At 46.2% G+C, this 22,080-nt stretch overlaps 1 protein-coding gene across 1 annotated transcript in view; it reads left to right on the top strand.

Annotated features, from left to right (window-relative positions):
• The window catches only part of LOC139047310 (RNA pseudouridylate synthase domain-containing protein 1-like), a 180,226-nt gene that overhangs the window by 98,142 nt on the left and 60,004 nt on the right, over positions 1–22,080 (top strand). The window contains exon 2 of the mRNA XM_070521139.1: positions 10,584–10,829. Within this exon, the coding sequence (XP_070377240.1) occupies positions 10,584–10,829 (246 nt within the window). The remainder of the gene's footprint in view (positions 1–10,583; positions 10,830–22,080) is intronic.

The raw sequence follows: 22,080 nt of genomic DNA on the forward strand, positions 1-22,080 counted from the left end.
TGTGCAAACTGCTCCTATGTGGAGACGTTGAAACTAATCCCGGTCCGGATACTAGTGAAATGCTGAAAGAATTACTTAAAGGGCAAAAAGGCCTAGCCACTGAAGTGACTGCTTTGAGAGAGCAACAGAGCAATATGGAAAAACTCATGAATGATATGAGACTAAGGTTTACAGCCCTGGAGAAGCAGACAAACAGGATTGACACTCTAGAACAAACAATATATGAACTCCATGCGAAAATAACTGATTTAGAAGACAGGAGCCGCCGCTCAAACCTTATTGTTTTTGGAGTAAAAGAGGAACCCGGGGAATCTGAGGCTGACTTGAAAAAGAAGGTTCTAACTGAAGTTTTTGCAGAAAAGCTTAATGTACCTTGCAGTTCTGTGGGCAGAACACACAGGCTGGACAAAAAGGCAACAAACCGCCCTGTAATTGTGTTCTTCCAGGACTATAACAAAAAGCAAGAACTCTTTAAAAACTGCAAGAAACTAAAAGGCAGTAATATTTGAATACAGAACGATTATTCACGAAACACACTTAGGAAGCGTAAATTACTGTAGGACAGCGCAAAAACAGAAAGGGATGAAGGGAAAAAAGTTACCTTGATAAATGACAAGCTGCGAATCGAAAAAATGCTTTACACCTGGGATGACAGCGATAACAGCAGAGTTCAACTCTGTGATAAAAACAGTTATCAAAGCAAAGACTGACTTTCACAACCTTGTGTTAAGGAATTTCGCTTACTTACTATAAATGCACGTAGTGTTGTAAATAAATCGGAGGCTTTGGAGGCTATCTTGTTGATTCACAACCCACACGCCGTAGTTATAACCGAGACTTGGCTGAGAGATGATATTGATGATGAAACTGTTTTCCCCCGCTCTTATCAAGTTTTTCGCCGTGATAGAGCAACACGTGGAGGAGGAGTTGCGGTCCTGGTGAATCAAAACACAGAGGCACACACGTTGCAGCAAATAGCTAACCATGAAAGTATGACTTTAAAACTGTCGTGCGGGGGTAGATCGTTTGTGCTTTTTGCTGTATACAGACCACCTGATTCACCACCTCAATATTTATGTGATCTGGCTGATCACATGTCTAAATTACGCCGTGATAAAATATACCTTGTCGGTGATTTTAATCTCCCAAATATTGAGTGGAATAGTCCTTTCCCTAGTACAAACAATGACATAAATGCTTCATACCAGTGGGCTTGGCAGCACCGTGCTCGGACGGATGCTCATGCATTTCTGCTTTTTCGTCCAGATTGCCCTTTTGCGGGCGGATGCCATGGCGGGACCGACGGAGGTTCTTTCATTGCAACACAGATTTGTCGCGCCTGCGCCGGAATGTCCCCTCGATGGAGCACCGTTATGGAAAGCCGCGCCTCAAGTGCTGTACCGACACGATCTCGTCAGTAGTGTGACGTCAACGGACACTTCCCAGCTCGAGCATAAAAGCCGCAGCCATCTCCAACAGCCTTTCAGTGGGCTTGGCAGCACCGTGCTCGGACGGATGCTCATGCATTTCTGCTTTTTCGTCCAGATTGCCCTTTTGCGGGCGGATGCCATGGCGGGACCGACGGAGGTTCTTTCATTGCAACACAGATTTGTCGCGCCTGCGCCGGAATGTCCCCTCGATGGAGCACCGTCATGGAAAGCTGCGCCTCAAGTGCTGTACCGACACGATCTCGTCAGTAGTGTGACGTCAACGGACACTTCCCAGCTCGAGCATAAAAGCCGCAGCCATCTCCAACAGCCTTTCAGTGGGCTTGGCAGCACCGTGCTCGGACGGATGCTCATGCATTTCTGCTTTTTCGTCCAGATTGCCCTTTTGCGGGCGGATTCCATGGCGGGACCGACGGAGGTTCTTTCATTGCAACACAGAATGGTCGCGCCTGCGCCGGAATGTCCCCTCGATGGAGCACCGTCATGGAAAGCCGCGCCTCAAGTGCTGTACCGACACGATCTCGTCAGTAGTGTGACGTCAACGGACACTTCCCAGCTCGAGCATAAAAGCCGCAGCCATCTCCAACAGCCTTTCAGTGGGCTTGGCAGCACCGTGCTCGGACGGATGCTCATGCATTTCTGCTTTTTCGTCCAGGTTGGTGACAAGTATTTTGTCTATTCTATTCGGGACGATTCACTTACATTGACAGTGCTGCCAAGCCCACAGTGCCTGCTTGTTTCTCTGTGCGATTGTTTGCATGTTATTAGACTGCTCTTGTTGACATCAGGGGATGTGGAGCCTAACCCTGGACCGTCCTCAGAGTCAGAATCCGAGGCGACTCTAAATAGCCAGCTTCTCAGGCAAATCCTAAAAGAGCAAACAAAGACTAATAAGACGCTCAACATACTCTCCGCCAACATGAAGCAACTGGAATTAACGGTAGGCAACGTTCAAGAAAGGCTATCTTCAATGGAGAAGGAGCTTGGGCGATTAGAAAAATGTGAAAAGAAGCTGGCTGAGTACGAAGTAAACTACAAAGAGACGAGTGAGCTAGTGAATGAGTTATCGAATAAGGTTGATGATCTTGAAAACCGTAGTCGAAGAAATAATGTGATAATTTATGGATTAAGTGAAGAAACAAAAGAGGATAATAAATCCTTGCAAGATAGAGTCAAACAAGATATATTTAAGGAGTTGCTTGACACCGAAGTGAATTCAATTGAGCGCATTCACAGGGTTGGTTATAAACATGCTGGGAAATGCCGACCAGTTATGCTGAGGCTCTTTGATTTTTCTGAGAAAGCTAGAATAATGTCATCATGCTATAAGCTAAAAGGAACGCAGATTTCAATATCAGAGGACTTTTCTAAACGAATTCGAGACTTGCGCGGTAGACTGTGGCGTTCTGCAACTGTGGAAAAGGCCAATGGAGCAAAGGTTTCACTTGTTTTTGATAAATTGAAAATAGATGATAAAGTTTATATCTGGGATCAGCTTCGAAACCGCCGAGTGGAAATCACACGATCTGATGCGCAGACGCAGAGTGATTCCGATCACCCTGCTTCTGCCCGTGTGACCACACGAAGTCGCGATAAAAAATGACAATCCTCAAGCAAAGTTCTCCGAGTTGTGTCGCTCAATGCGCGCAGCGTCGTAAATAAATCCGGTTCCCTCGAAGATGTAATCTCCTGTTATCATCCGCATGTCTTAGTAATTACTGAAACATGGTTACATGCTCATGTACAGGATTCGGAAGTCGTACCTTCTACTTATAGGCTTATCCGTAAAGACAGAGAGTCACGAGGTGGTGGAGTAGCTATCGCGATTAAAAATAATATTGCATTCACACTAATGGATGGGATTGATAACCATGAAAGCATATGGTGCAAACTTAAATTCCGGGGCAAAAGTATACTTCTAGGTGGTGTGTACCGACCCCCAAATGCTTCACCGGAATATGTGGAAGCCATGCACGACTACCTTGCGGATAACACGAATTCCCGGTCGAACATTATAATAACGGGAGACTTTAATCTGCCGGGAATAGACTGGTCTAATTTTTCTCACGACGGCAAAGATTCTAAAAGTGCTCATGCATTGCTCACGACTACATTCAACTTTTGTTTGCACCAACTAGTTTCCGACAATACCAGGGTCAATAATTCATCATCTTCACTCCTTGACTTAGCACTTGTTAGCAGCTCACTTCAAGGCTGTACGGTTAGTGTTGAAGACGGCATATCTGACCATAAGTTGCTTGCTCTGTCATGTCCGGTTGTGGGAGGGCGTTCTTCTACTAAGCCTTCAGATACTTTCGTCAGAGATTACACACACGCCGATGATATCGCGGTTTTAAACTATTTGGAATCACGCTTTGCTAACTTCAAGAATATCAGTGATGTTAACAAAATGTGGTCATACTTTAGAGAAACTCTTCTTTTCTGCGAGCAAGAATATGTCCCGTTAAAAAAGAAACGCACTAATAGGGAATACCCATGGTTCACACGAGAAATGATTCATTTAAAACGTAAAATTAAGCGACGACGTAAACGCGGTAATACAAAAGACCTTTCAAGCCTTATTTTTAATCTGCGGGAGCAAACAAGGTTGGCGAAAGAACGTTTTTTTTCAGTCACTTTGCAATCATTTATGAACAAAGAACCCCAGAAGTTCTGGCGCTATCTATCAAAGGATAAACGGGGTATATCAGAGATAAAAGTTTCAGGTGAAAGTATTGTTGACTCGACTGTCATTTCTAACAAATTTAATGCATTTTTCCAATCCGTGTTCACGCGTACAGTTTCGCATGCACCGTTACCATCATATGGCTATGATTGTCCTATGCCCGAGGTAGAGATAACAGAGGACGGTGTTCTGGGCCTCTTGCATAGGCTAGATGTGAAGAAGTCACCTGGTCTTGACCAACTCTCCAATACCTTTTTGAGCAGATATGCTGTATGGGTGGCCAAATATTTACATCCTATTTTCGTTATATCTTTAAGCACTGCGGTAATTCCTGATGATTGGCGCTCGGCAAAAATCATTCCGGTGCATAAATCTGGCTCTACTCTTGAAATTAACAACTACAGGCCCGTCTCTTTAACTAGCACCTGTTGTAAAATGTTCGAACACATTATCTTTAAGGCCATTGTTAATTACTTAGAAAATAACAATCTGCTTTATCCGCAACAGCATGGCTTTAGATCTGGTTTATCTACTGTAACCCAACTTGCTGAAATAACTGATGAATTAATTAGTACACTCAATATAAAAGGCCAAACGGACGCTATATTCTTGGATTTTTCAAAGGCGTTTGATGTTGTTCCTCATAAAGATTTATTAACAAAACTTAAGGCAATTGGCATTGAACAGAAAGTAGTGGCATGGATTGAATCCTACCTAAGAGATAGAAAGCAGTGTGTTGCCATAAATGGTAGTGTCTCCGAAGATTTGGATGTGTACTCTGGCGTTCCGCAGGGCTCGGTCCTCGGGCCTCTCCTTTTCTTGGTATACATTAACGATATTCATCATTGCATCGAACCACCAATCCAGATTAAACTATTTGCAGACGACTGTGTTGTATACACAGCCATAAATAACAGAGATGACCAAATTAAATTGAACAATTCTTTACACTCCATTGATGCATGGTGCGCAAGGTGGGGTTTGAGAATAAACACTTCCAAAACAGCTTACATTACGTTTAGCAACAAAAAGAAGCCCCTTGACTTTACTTACTCTTTAGGTAACGTTACCATCACAAGAACTGACAAAGTTAAATATTTAGGCATCACACTTACCAGTAACTTCAATTGGGAGCCGCATGTTGAAAATGTCTGTCGGGGTGCACTACAGAAATTGTCGTTTTTGAAAAGGAAACTGCGAAATACCCCTCCTGCAGTAAAACTAAACGCATACAAAGCGCTAATACGACCAAAACTGGAGTATGCATCGGTTATTTGGAGCCCTTGCCAACAATACTTGATTGATAAAATCGAAAGAGTACAAAATTTAGCTTTGCGGTTTATTTATTCTGTTTACTCCCGTCACTCTAGTGTCAGCAACTTACGTAATAGAGCCAACCTAGAAAAACTTGAGCAGCGCAGGATAATATCTAGATTAACATTTATTTACCAACTTTATCATGAGAACTTTAAGCTATCACGGGAACGATATCTTCAGGATCCTTTCAAACGATCAGAGCGAACGCACCACAGTAAAACTATTAGACAGCCAGTCAGCCACATCAATGTTCACAAGTTCTCTTTATTTCCTCGCGCAATTTATTATTGGAATACGTTATCTGAGGAAGCAGTGAACTCCGCTTCGCTGGAATCATTTGTTGAATCTATTAGTAATGTCAACTTTTGTTGAAATTCGAGTCCAAGTGGTGTACACACTGAGTTGATAATATTGCCTTGTCCGCGTATTCATTTGTCATCTATGTCCAGTGTATAGCCATGTTTTTTTGTTTTTTGTTTTTCACTTCTGTATGTATTATATCTTTGCAATTATGTCAAGTAATTAGTTTAAATTTACTTCTCTTGTTTGTATTCTCAGTATCCACTCCTGCATGGGCCCGAGAAGGGCCTGCAGTATCTGTAAATAAAATAAAATAAATAAATAAAATACATGTGTGATATTATGCTAATTCATAATTTGCAACAAGGAGTTAAGCACCCAATGCGCATACACGGTGAAGCTGCATCTATTCTCGACCTCGTCTTTCACAGCCAAGAAACAGAACGTTTTACTGTTTCAGTTGAAACTGGGTTATCTGATCACTGCATGGTGGTTTTTACTTGTCCCATTCAACAAAATGCCGACAGTCAACCAGCAAAAATTATTTTCGTGAAAAACTTCTCCAGAGCTAATGATGAAAGTGTGTTAGACTACTTCAGCTTACTCCTTGACATGTTTCGAGGAACTAATGTTGATGAACTCTGGAATAAATTTAAAGAAATCTGTACGTACTGCATTGATAACTACATTCCTAATAGAACAAAGAAAACGTGTAAAAAAACTCCTTGGATCACGCGAGAAATAATACATTTGAAAAGAAAAATCAAGTGACTGAAGCGTGGGGGTGCCTGTCGAAATATAGTTAAAATACATCAGGCTAACTTCACAAGCGCATTGCGCCAGGCTAAACAAAATTACTTTCAGTCATCATCATCATCATCATCATCATCAGCAGCCTAGTTGCGCCCACTGCAGGGCAAAGGCCTCTCCCATGCATCTCCAACAACCCCGGTCATGTACTAATTGTGGCCATGCCGTGCCTGCAAACTTCTTAATCTCATCCGCCCACCTAACTTTCTGCCGCCCCCTGCTACGCTTCCCTTCCCTTGGGATCCAGTCCGTAACCCTTAATGACCATCGGTTATCTTCCCTCCTCATTACATGTCCTGCCCATGCCCATTTCTTTTTCTTGATTTCAACTAAGATGTCATTAACTCGCGTTTGTTCCCTCACCCAATCTGCTCTTTTCTTATCCCTTAACGTTACACCTATCATTCTTCTTTCCATAGCTCGTTGTGTCGTCCTCAATTTGAGTAGAACCCTTTTCGTAAGCCTCCAGGTTTCTGCCCCGTAGGTGAGTACTGGTAAGACACAGCTATTATATACTTTTCTCTTGAGGGATAATGGCAACCTGCTGTTCATGATTTGGGAATGCCTGCCAAACGCACTCCAGCCCATTCTTATTCTTCTGATTATTTCCGTCTCATGATCCGGATCCGCCGTCACTACCTGCCCTAAGTAGATGTATTCTCTTACGACTTCCAGTGCCTCGCTGCCTATTGTAAATTGCTGTTCTCTCCCGAGACTGTTAAGCATTACTAGCAGTATAACCTGCCAAATTTTCTTCGTGACTCACCAGATAAGTTCTGGAAATTTTTATCGAAAAAGAAAAAAACAATTACGCACATTTCATGTCAAGGTGTCAGCTTGCTGATAAATCGCAAATCTCGGAGGCATTCAATAAGTATTTTCAGAGTGTGTTTTCCCATCATGGTTTATTTGTTCAACCCAGTACCATGTCTCCCAACTCGACCCCCGACATTGTTTCTTCATCTGGCGTATTCTCCATGCTACTCAACCTCAAAACTAAAGCGTCCGCTGGACCTGACGGGATACCAAATATTTTTTTGTGCCGTTATGCAGAAGCCATCACAGAGTTCCTGGTTGTTATTTTCCGCAAATCATTTGAAACAGGAAACATTCCTTCCGACTGGAGGAAAGCGCGAATTGTGCCCGTGCTGAAAAAGGGTGATCCTTCCTTGATTGCTAATTATCGTCCAATATCAATAACTTTCACATGTTGCAAACTTGCTGAGCATATCATAGCTAACTACATAACTACATTTCTAAACGATAACAAGGGACTTACCCCCCATCAGCACGGGTTTCGAAAAGGCTTTTCCACTGTCACTCAGCTAACTTCTGTCATTCATACTTTTGCAAGTGTACTAAATAGCACTGGTCAAATGGATGTTATTTTTTTAGACTTCAGCAAAGCCTTTGATGTTATTTCTCATGCCAAACTAATTTACAGGCTTGAAGTTATTGGTCTTCCTAATTTAATAATTCGTTGGATTTCCTCATACCTTTCTCACCGCACACAATTTGTTTGTATTGATGATTGCTAGTCAAACCACCTGCCGGTCACTTCAGGCGTCCCACAGGGAAGCGTCCTCGGACCTCTCCTCTTTTTGATATATATCAATGACATTACTAACGTTATAACTACCCCTGTTCAAATTAGATTATTTGCAGATGACTGCATTTTATTTCACCAAATTACTTGCCAAGATGATCAAGTTTTACTAAACTCCAATCTTCAGAACATACATACATGGTGTTATAAATGGGACATGAAACTAAATTTAGAGAAAACAGTATACATGACGATAACTAACAAAAAGGCTTCCTTCTCATTTCCTTACAAAATTTCATCTCACCTTCTGACCGAAGTCAGCGAGTACAAATATCTAGGAGTTACAATAACGAAAAACCTTAGCTGGAATAAACATATATCAAACGTATGCTCCTCAGCCTTTCGTAAACTTTGCTTTCTTAGACATAAACTAAAACTTGCCCCACCTGAACTTAAAAAATTAACCTATTTTTCAATAATAAGGCCATCACTAGAATATGCGTGCACCGTCTGGGATCCCTACACTAAACGTAACATCGACGCCCTTGAAATGATTCAACGCAAAGCCGTCCGTTTTATTTTTTCAAAGTATCGTGTAACTGACTCACCAACGACCCTCATGCGAACTCACGGTATTGGAACATTACAGCTGCGCCCGAAAATTCAAAGACTGAAACTACTTTTCTTACTAAAAAACCATAAACTGTCTATGAATGCAGACCCCTTCCTTAAACCTAACACTACGCGCCAAACACGAAATCATCATGCACAATCATTAACCCCTTACAGTGCTAGGATTAACACCTTTAAATACTCATTTTTTCCACGCACCATTGAGGAGTGGAACAGGTGTCCGCCAGATCTTTTAACCAGAGCTGATTCTTTTGACTCAATGTTTTCTTCACAGCATTTAATTTGAGAGCCATTTATTTCTACATTTACTTTTTGTATTTTGCATCTGAGCCTTGTATTTATTGCTGTATTTTGTGTTACAACTTGTATTTAACATTTTTCAATTTTGCTAATCCTGTTCTTTTTGCATATATTATGTATTCGCCCCTCCTGCTTGGGCCTACTGTAGGCCTGCAGTATGTTCTATATAAAATAATAAAAAATGAAAAGCACGTCATTTGCGAAAGCGCAACATTTAGTGCTAACAGTGTGAAAGCATCACAAAAAAGTTAGAAAGCTGCTCTTGGCGCTGGGTTGGCAAACATTAAGAGAATAGCAGAAGAATATATGCATACAATGCGTGGCACATTGTTTTACAACGTATCATTCTGTCAGACCAGCAAAGTGAAATTGGGTGTGTATAAATGCTTAGCAGAGGCAGAAGCATCATAGAAAACATGCTTGTGAGCACTCGTAAGGACAGCTTGAAATAAGAAAAATAATGGGGGGGGGGAGGGGGTTGATGTACCTCGCACATTTATATAATTTCTTTAAGCACTTTTAATAATGAATCCACGCTGTCACTTGGCGCGCATGTCGGCTGCATGTCTTCAGCACTCCATAGTTGCCACCCATGATCACGTTGATACCAACTGCGGTTTCGTCCGCAGCGGTTGCGGCAAACAATAGTTTCGCTTTGACTCAATGCGCATGTTGGTGGCACACCTTCAACATTGCATAGTCGCCACCCATGATCTCGTCGATAGCAACCACGATTTCATCCGCAGTGGTTGCGGGAAACAGTTAGTTTCGTTTTGACGCGGTGTGCACGTCGGCCGCATGCCTTGAGTACTGCATAATCGCCATCCATGATCACGGCAATAGCAACCGCGGTTTTGTCCGAAGCGGTTGCGGCAAACTGTAGTTTCGTTTTGACTCGCTGTGTACGTCGGCCGCGTGCCTTCAGCACTGCATAGCTGCCACCCATGGTCACGTAGATAGCAACCGCAGTTTCGTCCGCAGCGGTTACGGCAAACTGTAGTTTAGTTTTGACTCGGTGCGTACGTCGACCGCGCGCCTTCAGCACTGCATAGTCACCGTGCATGATCGTGTCAACAGCGACTGCAATTTCGTTCGCAACAGTTGCGGCAAACAGTACTGTTTTTTCTCAGTGCGAAGCTGTTGAGGTTGAAAAGCACCGTCTGCATCGCGATGGACGGTGACCTGGCAGCCCTGCCGAAATATAATCAGAATGTGCACTCGGTAGTGTAAGGCGTCTGAGATGAAGATGCGCGCCACATCGCTTTGTGAAAGAAGTCGCGAGGCCTTTGCTGCTGTGAGCACTAATCAGTCATGTGATGAGAACTGTAGCATCGACACTGCTTTTGTGCAAAATAGAAACGGGATTTGCCGATTCATTCAGTAAATAAATGCGTGTTGACGTATTATGCATTTTTTTAATTGTTTTTGTAGTACCCTAGATAATTTGAGATTAAAGTAAATCGGGAGATTATTTTTCGGTGCCGTGAAACCCGAATCAACCTGTTTTTACTTTATTCCTATAAATGAGGCTTTCTCTGTGCAGGCAGCATTTGGACCTCCACTGAGGACAGCGCGCAAGTGCTATGCAGCCTTGCTGGACGGACATGTGGCTGTGCCTGCAGGCTGGTGTGGCATAGAGATTGATCTGGCTGTTGGCAACGACAGGAGAGAAGGCCATCAGCACAAAATGTGCACAGCCAACGTTGAATACTGTGTTAATGCCCGAGGTGCTGTGACTCGGTTGCTCGTGTTGGGTTGGGGGCTGTTCCATGGTCGGGCAACCACACAGGTAGGTTTACTGCTACAAGAAGCAATTACAGAGCTGTTGAAAATCTTTGTAACACATTTATTTATTTATTTCGAATACTGTCAGGTTAAGATACCTTACAGAGTGGAGAGGCATACATAGTAAAGTGAACACGAAAAATAATAACAAGAAGCCAAGCACCATACGGAACATTTATACAAAGCATTATACAGCATATACGAAGCATTATACAGAATAATTACATGATGCCATCGATTAATCTTCACACGAGAAAGTAATGTACGGTACATAAGTTTGATAGGGCCCTTTTAAAGGCAGTTGAATCAGCTGTTCTCTTTATGAAGGCAGGCAAGTGTATAGTTACATGCACAAACAGTTGCTATAAGCACAAAAATTCAGACCAAAACAAAAATGGCTAGAGCCTGGACAGAGTGCTGTCTTGCTACTGGTAATGACACATGCACAATATTGTCACGTAGTAGTGACGTTAAGGAACACAGTAGCAGTACTGTGAAAGACAAAACTAGCTTTTATTGGGCGAACCTGTGCCCACAAAACAGGCTACACTTAAAGCACAACGATAGCGGCGAACACAGTCGGCAATCGTCGAAAATCTGATCAGCGGGTCAAGCGCGTCGGCTTTTATACAGTAGTCATCGAATTTTCCAGACTAATCGTCGGGACCCGCATGCCTTCCACAAAGTTCTACACCATGCGTGTCAGGCGAATAACACAAGGTTCGGCGACAACAGACTGCGAATAGAAGCATCGATAACTTTCCAGAAACTTCGGATACATGCAAGCGCGTCCCGTGCTGTGCGATAAGATTTGTTAGGCGGCGAAACGTGGTCGCCCGATAAATATAAGTACACGTGTCAATACCCCCCTCTTAAAAAGCATCGTCCCGATGCTACAAAGAGAGCGAAACACAAAAGGACATAAGTAACAAAACAACGAAAAGAAACAAAGTCCAAAGGTATGTTACGTGAAGCCCCAAAGTTCTTTAACGCTGGTAGTACGGCTTGAGTCGCACAACGTGGACTATTTCAGGTCGTGAGCGGCGCCGCTGTGACAGCGAAATGCCGTCTGGCACGACCTCATAGTCCAGTGCGCCAATACGTCGGATGATCCTGTACGGTCCGAAATAGCGACGCAAAAGCTTCTCGCTCAGTCCTCGTCGGCGTCATCATCATCATCATCATCATCATCAGCCTGGTTACGCCCACTGCAGGGCAAAAGCCTCTCCCATATTTCTCCAACAACCCCGGTCATGTACTAATAGTGGCCACGCCGTCCCTGCAAACTTCTTAATCTCATCCGCCCACCTAACTTTCTGCCGCCCCTGCTACGCTTCCCTTCCTTTGGGATCCAGTCCGTAACCCTTAATGACCATCGGTTATCTTCCCTCCTCATTACATGCCCTGCCCATGCCCATTTCTTTTTCTTGATTTCAACTAACATGTCATTAACTCGCGTTTGTTCCCTGACCCAATCTGCGCTTTTCTTATCCCTTAACGTTACACCTATCATTCTTCTTTCCATAGCTCGTTGCGTCGTCCTCAATTTGAGTAGAACTCTTTTCGTAAGCCTCCAGGTTTCTGCCCCGTAGGTGAGTACAGGTAAGACGCAGCTATTATATACTTTTCTTTTGAGGGATAAGGGCAACCTGCTGTTCATGATCTGAGAATGCCTGCCAAACGCACCCCAGCCCATTCTTATTCTCCTAATTATTTCCGTCTCATGATCCGGATCCGCTGTCACTACCTGCCCCAAGTAGGTGTATTCCCTTACGACTTCCAGTGCCTCGCTGCCTATTGTAAATTGCTGTTCTCTTCCGAGACTGTTAAACATTACTTTAGTTTTCTGCAGATTAATTTTTAGACCCACTCTTTTGCTTTGCCTCTCCAGGTCAGTGAGCATGCATTGCAATTGGTCCCCTGAGTTACTAAGCAAGGCAATATCATCAACGAATCGCAAGTTACTAAGGTACTCTCCATTAACTTTTATCCCCAATTCTTCCCAATCCAGGTCTCTGAATACCTCCTGTAAACATGCTGTGAATAGCATTGGAGAGATCGTATCTCCCTGCCTGACGCCTTTCTTAATTGGGATTTTGTTGCTTGCTTTATGGAGGACTACGGTGGCTGTGGAGGCGCTATAGATATCTTTCAGTATTTTTACATATTCTCGTCGGCGTATAGAGGTCCAAACCCAAACACTGTCACCGGGCTGGTACTCGACAAAGCGTCGTCGGAGGTTGTAGTATCGGCTGTCGGTCCTCTGTTGGTTCTTGATCCGTAGGCGGGCGAGTTGTCGGGCATCTTCAGCGCGCTTGAGATAGGTAGCGACGTCAAGATTCTCTTCGTCAGTGACGTGCTGCAACACGGCGTCAAGCGTCATCATCGGGTTCCTGCCGTGAACCAACTTGAACGGCGTGATCTGTGTTGTTTCTTGCACCGCCGTGTTGTAAGTGAATGTTACGTACGGCAGGACGGCATCCCACGTCTTGTGTTCGACGTCGACGTACATCGCTAGCATGTCGGCGAGGGTCTTATTCAGCCGCTCCGTAAGACCATTCGTCTGCGGGTGGTAGGCCGTTGTCCTCCTGTGCCTTGTCTGACTAGTTCAGAATGGCTTGAGTGAGCTCCGCTGTAAAGGCCGTTCCTCTGTCGGTGATGAGGACTTCTGGGGCGCCATGTCGCAGCAGGATGTTTTCGACAAAGAATTTCGCCACTTCGGCTGCGCTACCTTTCGGCAGTGCTTTAGTTTCAGCGAAGCGGGTGAGGTAGTCCGTCGCCACGACAATCCACTTATTTCCGGTTGTTGACGTCGGAAAGGGTCCCAGCAAGTCCATCCCGATCTGCTGAAATGGTCGGCAAGGAGGCTCGATTGGCTGTAGTAATCCGGCTGGCCTTGTCGGCGGTGTCTTGCGTCGCTGACAGTCTCGGCATGTTCTGACATAACGGGCGATGTCGGCGGTCAGGTGCGGCCAATAATACTTTTCTTGTATCCTCGATAGTGTCCGGGAAAATCCTAGGTGTCCAGCGGTCGGATCGTCATGTAGGGCGTGCAATACTTCTGGACGAAGTCCTGACGGGACAACAAGAGGATAGTTGGCGCGGACTGGTGAAAAGTTCTTCACGAGTAGATTGTTTTGAAGCGCGATGGAAGATAATCCGCGCTTAAATGCCCTGGGGACAACGTCGGTGTGCCCTTCCAAATATTCGACGAGGCATTTTAGCTCCGCGTCTGCCCGTTGCTGTGCAGCGAAGTCTTCCGCGCTTATCATTCCAAGGAAGGCGTCGTCATTCTCGTCGTCTTGCGGTGGCGGGTCAATGGGGGCGCGTGATAGGCAATCGGCATCGGAGTGTTTTCGTCCGGACTTGTAGGTGACAGTGATGTATTGTAGTCTGAGGCTCCACCGAGCTAGTCGTCCTGAAGGATCCTTTATATTCGCTAGCCAACACAACGCGTGATGGTCACTGACGACTTTGAATGGCCTGCCATAAAGATAAGGGCGAAATTTAGCTGTAGCCCAAACGATGGCGAGGCATTCCTTTTCGGTCGTAGAATGGTTGCCTTCCGCTTTTGACAGCGACCGGCTAGCATAAGCTATCGCATGTTCGACTCCGTTTCTCCTCTGGACTAGAACGGCACCGAGGCCTAGGCTTCTGGCGTCAGTATGGATTTCTGTATCGGCGTACTCGTCGAAGTGCGCAAGTACCGGCGGCGACTGCATGCGTCGTTTGAGTTCTTCAAATGCGTCGGCCTGCGGCGTTTCCCACTTGAACTCAACATCACATTTAGTTAGACGTGTCAATGGCTCGGCGATGCGTGAAAAGTCCTTGACAAAGCACCTGTAGTAGGCACACATGCCTAAACAGGCATGTGTGCCTGTAGTAGGCACAGTATAGTAGTAGGCACAGTAGTAGGCACAGTAGGTACAGTGCCTGTAGTAGGCAAAGTATGAAAAGACCCTGCGCCTTGGACCTAAGTTCTGCCTCGACCCGGGTCTGAGAACCGTTGAAAAGTTGGCCTTCGCCCATAATGTGTCATCTAAGGCTCAGCCCGAGGACAGAACTAGGTGTGTATCGGAGTGTGCTGACGCTGTGGCTATTAGTAGCAGCGCTAAAGTGCACAGCAATAGATTTCGATTGCTGGTGGATTACTTGGTTGATAACCGTTTGCGCGTCGTACAATCTGACAAAGAAGGTTACTTTGTTGTACTTTCTGAGGATCAGTTTTCAAACAAGGCGCTTGAGGCAATAGGCAAACATTTTAAAGTGGCTAATAAGGAACTGGTAAAGAATAAGAAGGAAGCCGTTTCGTTATTGAAAGGCATGGGGCTTCTAAGTTTGGCAAATAAAGTTAAAGAATCAGAGCGCTCTTTGCTTGAAATTTTCTTTTCGGCAAAAACGCATAAGCCCAGCATTCCTTTTCGAGCGATAATCTCTGAACGCCAAACTTGGCAATTGGTGGTATCATCTTACCTCAATAAGCATTTGTCAGCACTTTCCGTGACTGACCCGTTTGTTGTGCCTAACTCGGAGGCAGTTGTAAAGTTTCTCTTGAAGGACAACCCGGCTTCGAGCTTTGGTTTTAGCATAGACGTGGTTGATTTATTCTATTCACTTCCCCATAATCAACTTCTGCAATGTGTGCAGAATTGCATCTCAAACCAAAATGATGAGTGCGCTTTCCAAAATAATTGTGGCATTTCGAGTGGGTCTTTTATGGAACTTTTATCCTTTTATTTAGAGAATACCTATGTAATGTGAGAAGATAAAGTATTCAAGCAAAAGTCGGGGGTGTGTATTGGTGCCAAAATTGCCCCAATACTTAGTAACATTTTTCTAAGTTATGTTGACATGAAAGTAGAGAATGACTTAAATGGAAGGTTTATTCGAATTTTTCGATACGTGGACGACTTCCTAATTTTAGTTAAAGGGCCCCTGAAATGGTTCGGACAAATTTTGTAGGTGCATAGGGTACAGCTTAAGTAGAACATTCGCACCACAATTTAAGTGAAGCGTTACGTATTAATGGAGTTACAAGCGATTAGAAGTTGCCCTCCTCCCTAGCCATGCCTTTCCTCCTGAACTCGCTCGCCGAGCGAGCGGCGCTAAGCTCCGCCTTCACTGGTCCTGCGTCACGATGCGACGTCACATTGTCCACTTCCGGTTGTTGGAGCACGCCTCCTCCCTCGCGAGACCTGTCCGCTGGCCGCTTGGCCGTCGACCGAGAGCCATCAAAGCAGCGTGCGTTGCGAGCATTCTGTCGTAGCGCCGAAGGTGGACGGTATTCCGGTAACCACAGGCAAGCTGGTCATTTCGGCAAATGACTGGAGGCATAAACTCAAGCTGATGAAGGAACTTCAGAGTAGACGTACGTGAGCAGCCTGATTGGTCTGCACGGTCCAGACACTTGTTGGCGCAGCGCTTAACCAGTCAAACGAAGCGCTAATATTGCTCTAACCAAGTGTAAAACATTTTAAACATTTATAAGAACAACGTGTTGATGATTACACTCCTGCGAAAAATACACACCAGCAGCAAAGAAGAATGCACTTCGTTGCTGCTACTGTGTATGGTTGAGCTCTGTGCCACCAGGTGGCTGCACCGTGCAGACCATTCATATTTACCTTTCTGCTCATCTCATGGCTCATCCCGGCACAGTCAAGCGGCCAGACCCTGTCCCCTTGCGCTTGTGTTTGCCCTAATACCGGACTTGCGAAACGCTATTGCGTTAGTAATCTTCCGCTGTAAAGTGACAGCCACAAACGCGCAAATCCTGGCGCCTATCGGATAGCCGCAGTCCGATGCGCAGCAGTCAGTTCGCTCGTATGCTGCCTTGCAGAGGGACACGATTTCGCAACTTCACATCTTTCCAGTCGCTACGTCTGCAGCCCACAACGCAACAAGGGTGATTCATCGTGCTCACGAAAAGACTGATCGACACTCACGGCGGAGCTCTCGTCGAAGGCTGCGCACGTTGTAACACAAGCAGACGACACTTGCTGTGTGCCGGAAGTGCTCAAGTGTACTAAAAAACTATTCTTGTGTATTCTCTTTAAGTTATTTTCTTTTTACAAAAACAAAGTAACTAACATTCCAACTATTACGAGCATCATTTGTTCACCATAAAGTTGGAAAAATTATCGACCACGCGCCCTGGTCAGCCAATCAGATAGCTCGCCCATGTGACGTCATATGGGTTATTTGCATCATATGGGTAGGGGCGGCTTAAAATTCCGCCGAGCAGTGCGCTGCGATCGACAGCGATGTGCATTTTTAAAACCTTATAATAAATGACACGCTTTACGCAGAGCACTTAGATGTGTCAATTAATGATCAGAAGGACCTACTCTAACGACTCAGTACGTTTGTAGAAAATCGCCAAAATCGTTTCAGGGTCCCTTTAAGTCTAAGGGTGCTGAATGTGTGCCTGGCTTACTTGATGTTTATTCTAAGCATGGGTCTGGACTGAGCTTCACACATGAGATCCCACAGAGCAACGTCGTGCAGTTCTTGGATCTTAGTTTGACTTTTCTGTCTAACCATGTATGCTGGAGATACGCTCCCAGGAGTGAAAAACCTCTTGTAAACTACGCGTCTTGTCACTCTAAGCTTGTTAAATTCGGAATTGTAACAGGATGTATTGGTATGGCTGTTAAGAAATCGTGTACTCATCAAATGTCCAGTAGCCTGATGGTCCAAGCCCAGAGATGCAGAGAGGCCGGTTTTCCAGATTGTGTAATTGTGGCTGGTGCTAATAAGATTACAAAAACGCTGAAATATTCGGAACAGCCCAAAGAAAATGTTGCGGGGAAAAAGGTTGTTGTCATGCCTTATGAGCACGCTTTGTCACATCGTTTTAAGAGAGTAGGTGCCAAATATGGTGCGAGGGTCGTTTTTTCTGCTCCGATGAAGCTGGGAAAGTTAGGGGCAGCAGTTCAGAGGAAGCAGAAAGGCGGTAAACGGAATACTGCTGGCAACGTAAATTATGTCAACAAGTACATCAGTTGTAAGAAGGGTGCTGTCTTCCAAATTCCTTTATCTTGTGGCCAAACTTACATAGGCCAGACAGGCCGTTGCATCAATATTAGACTAATGGAGCATGCCAATTCATTAGACAAAAAAGACACTAACCTGGCAAAGCATTGCAGTATTTGTAAATGCGTACCTTTCTTTGACGATACAAAATTGGTATTTTTTCATAGTGACAAGACTACCAGAGAAGTCGCTGAAGCATTTCATATCATCAGAAAATCTAATAGTTGCGTTAGCAAAACATCTTTAATCTTGTCATTGAAAGAAATGGCATTGCTGCATAAAGGGTAGATTGCAAGGCAGGTACAACGCGTGCGAATGTTTGCTGTCCGGAGTTTGTATCTGATCATTGATGTATGACCGGGCGCATGCGTGCCCAGTTTTCTACGCATAAATGTTTGACTTCCTACTTCAAATAAATCAGTTGTAAGTTCAGCGTCGTGTTTCTCTCCTCCTCATTCTGGTCCCGTCATTTATGCGCTGTTTGAATTTTTATTGTTACCACACATGCCAAGGAATCTACGCACTGCCTTCTTGTTGACGGGTTGAGGGAACTGTGCGATTGCAGCTGTCTTTTGCGGGTCTGGACGGACACCAGATTTGCTGAGTACGTGGCCTAGGAACAGAAGCTCATCGTAAGCGAAGCGGCATTTTTCAGGCTTCAAAGTCAGCCCTGACGACTTGATGGCTTCTAGTACTGTCGCAAGCCGCTTGAGGTGATCGTCGAAATTTCCGGCGAAGACGACGTCATCCAAGTAAACGAGACAGGTCTGCCACTTCAATCCTGCTAATACCGTGTCCATGACGCGCTGGAACGTCGCAGGCGCCGAGCACAGTCCGAATGGCATAACCTTGAACTCGTAGAGGCCGCCTGGCGTGATGAAGGCAGTCTTTTCGCGATCCCTTTCGTCGACTTCTATTTGCCAGTAGTAGCCAGACTTGAGGTCCATCGATGAGAAGTATTTAGCATTGCAGAGCCGATCCAATGCATCGTCTATCCGTGGGAGGGGGTATACGTCTTTCTTCGTGATTTTGTTCAATCGACGATAATCGACGCAGAAACGTAAGGTGCCATCCTTTTTCTTCACCAAGACAACAGGGTATGCCCACGGGCTTTTCGACGGCTGGATGATGTCGTCGCGCAGCATTTCGTCGACTTGTTGTCTTATAGCTTCAAGTTCTCGCGGCGAAACTCGGTAAGGGCTCTGGCGGAGTGGTCGAGCGCTTTCCTCGGTTATTATGCGATGCTTGGCGACTGGTGTTTGTCAAATCCTCGAAGACATCGAAAAGCAGCCTTTGTATCTTTGGAGCAGACTTTTGAGCTGCTGTTGCTTAATCACGGAGAGACTTGGGTTAATGTCGTAGTCTGGTTCGGGAACCATGGTTGTCGGGGTACATGCGGCGGAATCCGAGAGCACAAACGCATTACTGGTTTCCAGAATTTCTTCGATGTACGCGATTGTCGTGCCCTTGTTAATGTGCTTGAACTCCTGGCTGAAGTTTGTCAGAAACACTTCAGTTTTCCCTCCATGCAGTCGAGCGATCCCTCTTGCGACGCAAATTTCACGGTCTAGCAGTAGACGTTGGTCACCCTCGATGACGCCTTCTACGTCGGCAGGCGTTTTGGTGCCTACGGAAATGACAATGCTCGAAAGTCATTCGCAATCATTGACTTCAGGTCAATGATTGCGCCGTGTTGGTTCAGGAAGTCCATGTCGAGAATGACGTCTCGCGAACACTGTTGCAGGATAACGAAGGTGGCAGGGTAAGTCCGGTCATGAACGGTAATTCTTGCCATGCAGATTCCAGTTGGCGTAATGAGGTGTCCTCCAGCGGTCCGAATTTGGGGACCCTCCCATGCAGTCTTAACCTTCTTTGACTGGGCGGCGATGTGTCCACTCATTACAGAGTAATCGGGCCAGGTGTCGACTAAGGCAGTGACTGCGTGGCCGTCGAGAAGCACGTCGAGGTCGGTGGTTCTTTGTCTGGCGTTGCAGTTGGGTCTTGGCGTCGGATGACGGCTGCGTCGTGTTGAACTGAAGCTGGAACGTTGCGTCGTCAAGTCGTCTTTCGTCGGTGTAGTCTTGGCTTCGCGACTTCATTGGGACGGCAGTGTGTCGTCATTAGGTCGTCGAGATGGTTTCTTCATCGTGTTCGTCGACGGCGGAGGATCTTCGTCAGTTTGACGAACAGCAACTGCACCTCCATCGGTTGCTGCTTTTAGTTTTCCGGACATGGGCTCGCAGAGTGGCCCCGGGCTGGGCCGGTGTATGGTCGGCGCTGCGGCGACAGGTAGCGGCCTGGTGACGGCGAACCGGGCGGTCGTCGAGGGCTCCATTGAGTAGCGGCGAGGTAGTCGGCGATGTCACGTGGGCGCTCTCCAAGCTGTGGACGCGGCGCCTTGACGGCGAACCCTCTCAGTCCCAAGTCGCGGTAGGGGCATCGGCGATACACATGGCCGGCTTCTCCGCAGTGATAGCAGACCGGCCGGTGGTCGGGGGCTCGCCAAATGTCTGTCTTTCTCGGGTAGCTGCGCTGGGCGACGGGTGGGCGTGATGGCGACGGCGGCGGTGGTCGGCGGAATTGCGGCGTTGCAGGGCCCTGGCGCGGTCGTGGAGGGGGGCCTTGACGGCGTGCGACGGCGGCGTAGGTCATCGCTTCCGGCTGGGGCTGTGGCGATTCTGGTTGCACCTCAGGAACTCCAAGCAATCGGTGCACCTCTTCTTTCACGATGTCGGCGATCGAGGCCACTTGAGGCTGCGATGACAGGAACAGCTTTTGCAGCTCCTCCCGCACGACCGCTCGGATAGTCTCGCGCAGGTCGTCGGTGGCCAATGACTGAACTCCGGCGTAGTTTGTCGAGTTAGAGTGGCGGCTGAATTGCCGGTTCCGCATTTCCAGTGTCTTCTCGATGCTGGTGGCTTCGCGAAGAAACTCCTCGACGGTCTGCGGTGGGCTCCGTACCATTCCGGCGAAAAGTTCCTCCTTTACACCACGCATCAGTAGGCGGACTTTCTTCTCCTCGGACATTTCCGGGTCGGCGTGGCGGAATAGGCGGCTCATTTCTTCGGTAAAAATCGCTGTGGTCTCATTTGGTAGTTGCACCCGGGTTTCTAATAGCGCTTGGGCTCGTTCTCGACGTACGACGCTTGCGAATGTCTGCAAGAAGCCGCTTTGGAACAGCTCCCAGGTCGTTAAGGTGGCTTCTCGGTTCTCGAACCACGTCCTGGCAGCGTCTTCCAATGCGAAGAAGACATGTCGCAGTTTGTCGTCGCTGTTCCAGTTGTTAAAAGCAGCGACCCTCTCCTATGTCTAAAGCCAGCTTTCCGGGTCCTCGAACGTTGAACCACGGAACGTCGGAGGCTCCCTGGGCTGCTGCAGCACGATGGGGGATGCTGGGGCTGCCATTGGGGTGGACTTTGTGGCGATCTTCCTGGTCGTCTCAGGCAAAAGTCCGTGCTCCGGGGGCAGCTGTTGAAGACGGCGGCTTGCTCGATGGTCCGGGACTACGTTGGTGTTGTCTTTGTGTTCTGGGCTTGGATCTCGGCTTGTCAGGGGCGTCCGGTACATGAACGAAAAGCACCTCCACCAGATGTCACGTGGTAGTGACGTTAAGAAACACAGTAGCAGTACTGTGAAAGACAAAAGTAGCTTTTATTGGGTGAACCTGTGCCCACAAAACAGGCTACACTTAAAGCACAACGATAGCGGCGAACACAGTCGGCGATCGTCGAAAATCTGATCAGCGGGTCAAGCGCGTCGGCTTTTATACAGTAGTCATCGAATTTTCCAGACTAATCGTCGGGACCCGCATGCCTTCCACAAAGTTCTACACCATGCGCGTCAGGCGAATAACACAAGGTTCGGCGACAACAGACTGCGAATAGAAGTATCGATAACTTTCCAGAAACTTCGGATACATGCAAGCGCGTCCCGTGCTGTGCGATAAGATTTGTTAGGCGGCGAAACGTGGTCGCCCGATAAATATAAGTACACCTTTCAATATTGACATGCATACACATCCTTTTTCTGGCGACTGCATTTCACCCGCTAACTTAAGGTTATCGCTCAGCGCAAGATGCACCTGCATGACTTGCATCTTACTCAAACATTATTGTTGATACTATCTGTTTATGTTTTCGCGGAACTTTGTGTTATGAAATTGTTTGCGTGACACGAATTATGTTCTACTTTCTGTAAGGAATGCGAGCACCGGTCATTAC

The sequence above is a fragment of the Dermacentor albipictus genome, chromosome 7 (genome assembly GCF_038994185.2).
Source record: "Dermacentor albipictus isolate Rhodes 1998 colony chromosome 7, USDA_Dalb.pri_finalv2, whole genome shotgun sequence".
Taxonomy (NCBI): Eukaryota; Metazoa; Arthropoda; class Arachnida; order Ixodida; family Ixodidae; genus Dermacentor; species Dermacentor albipictus.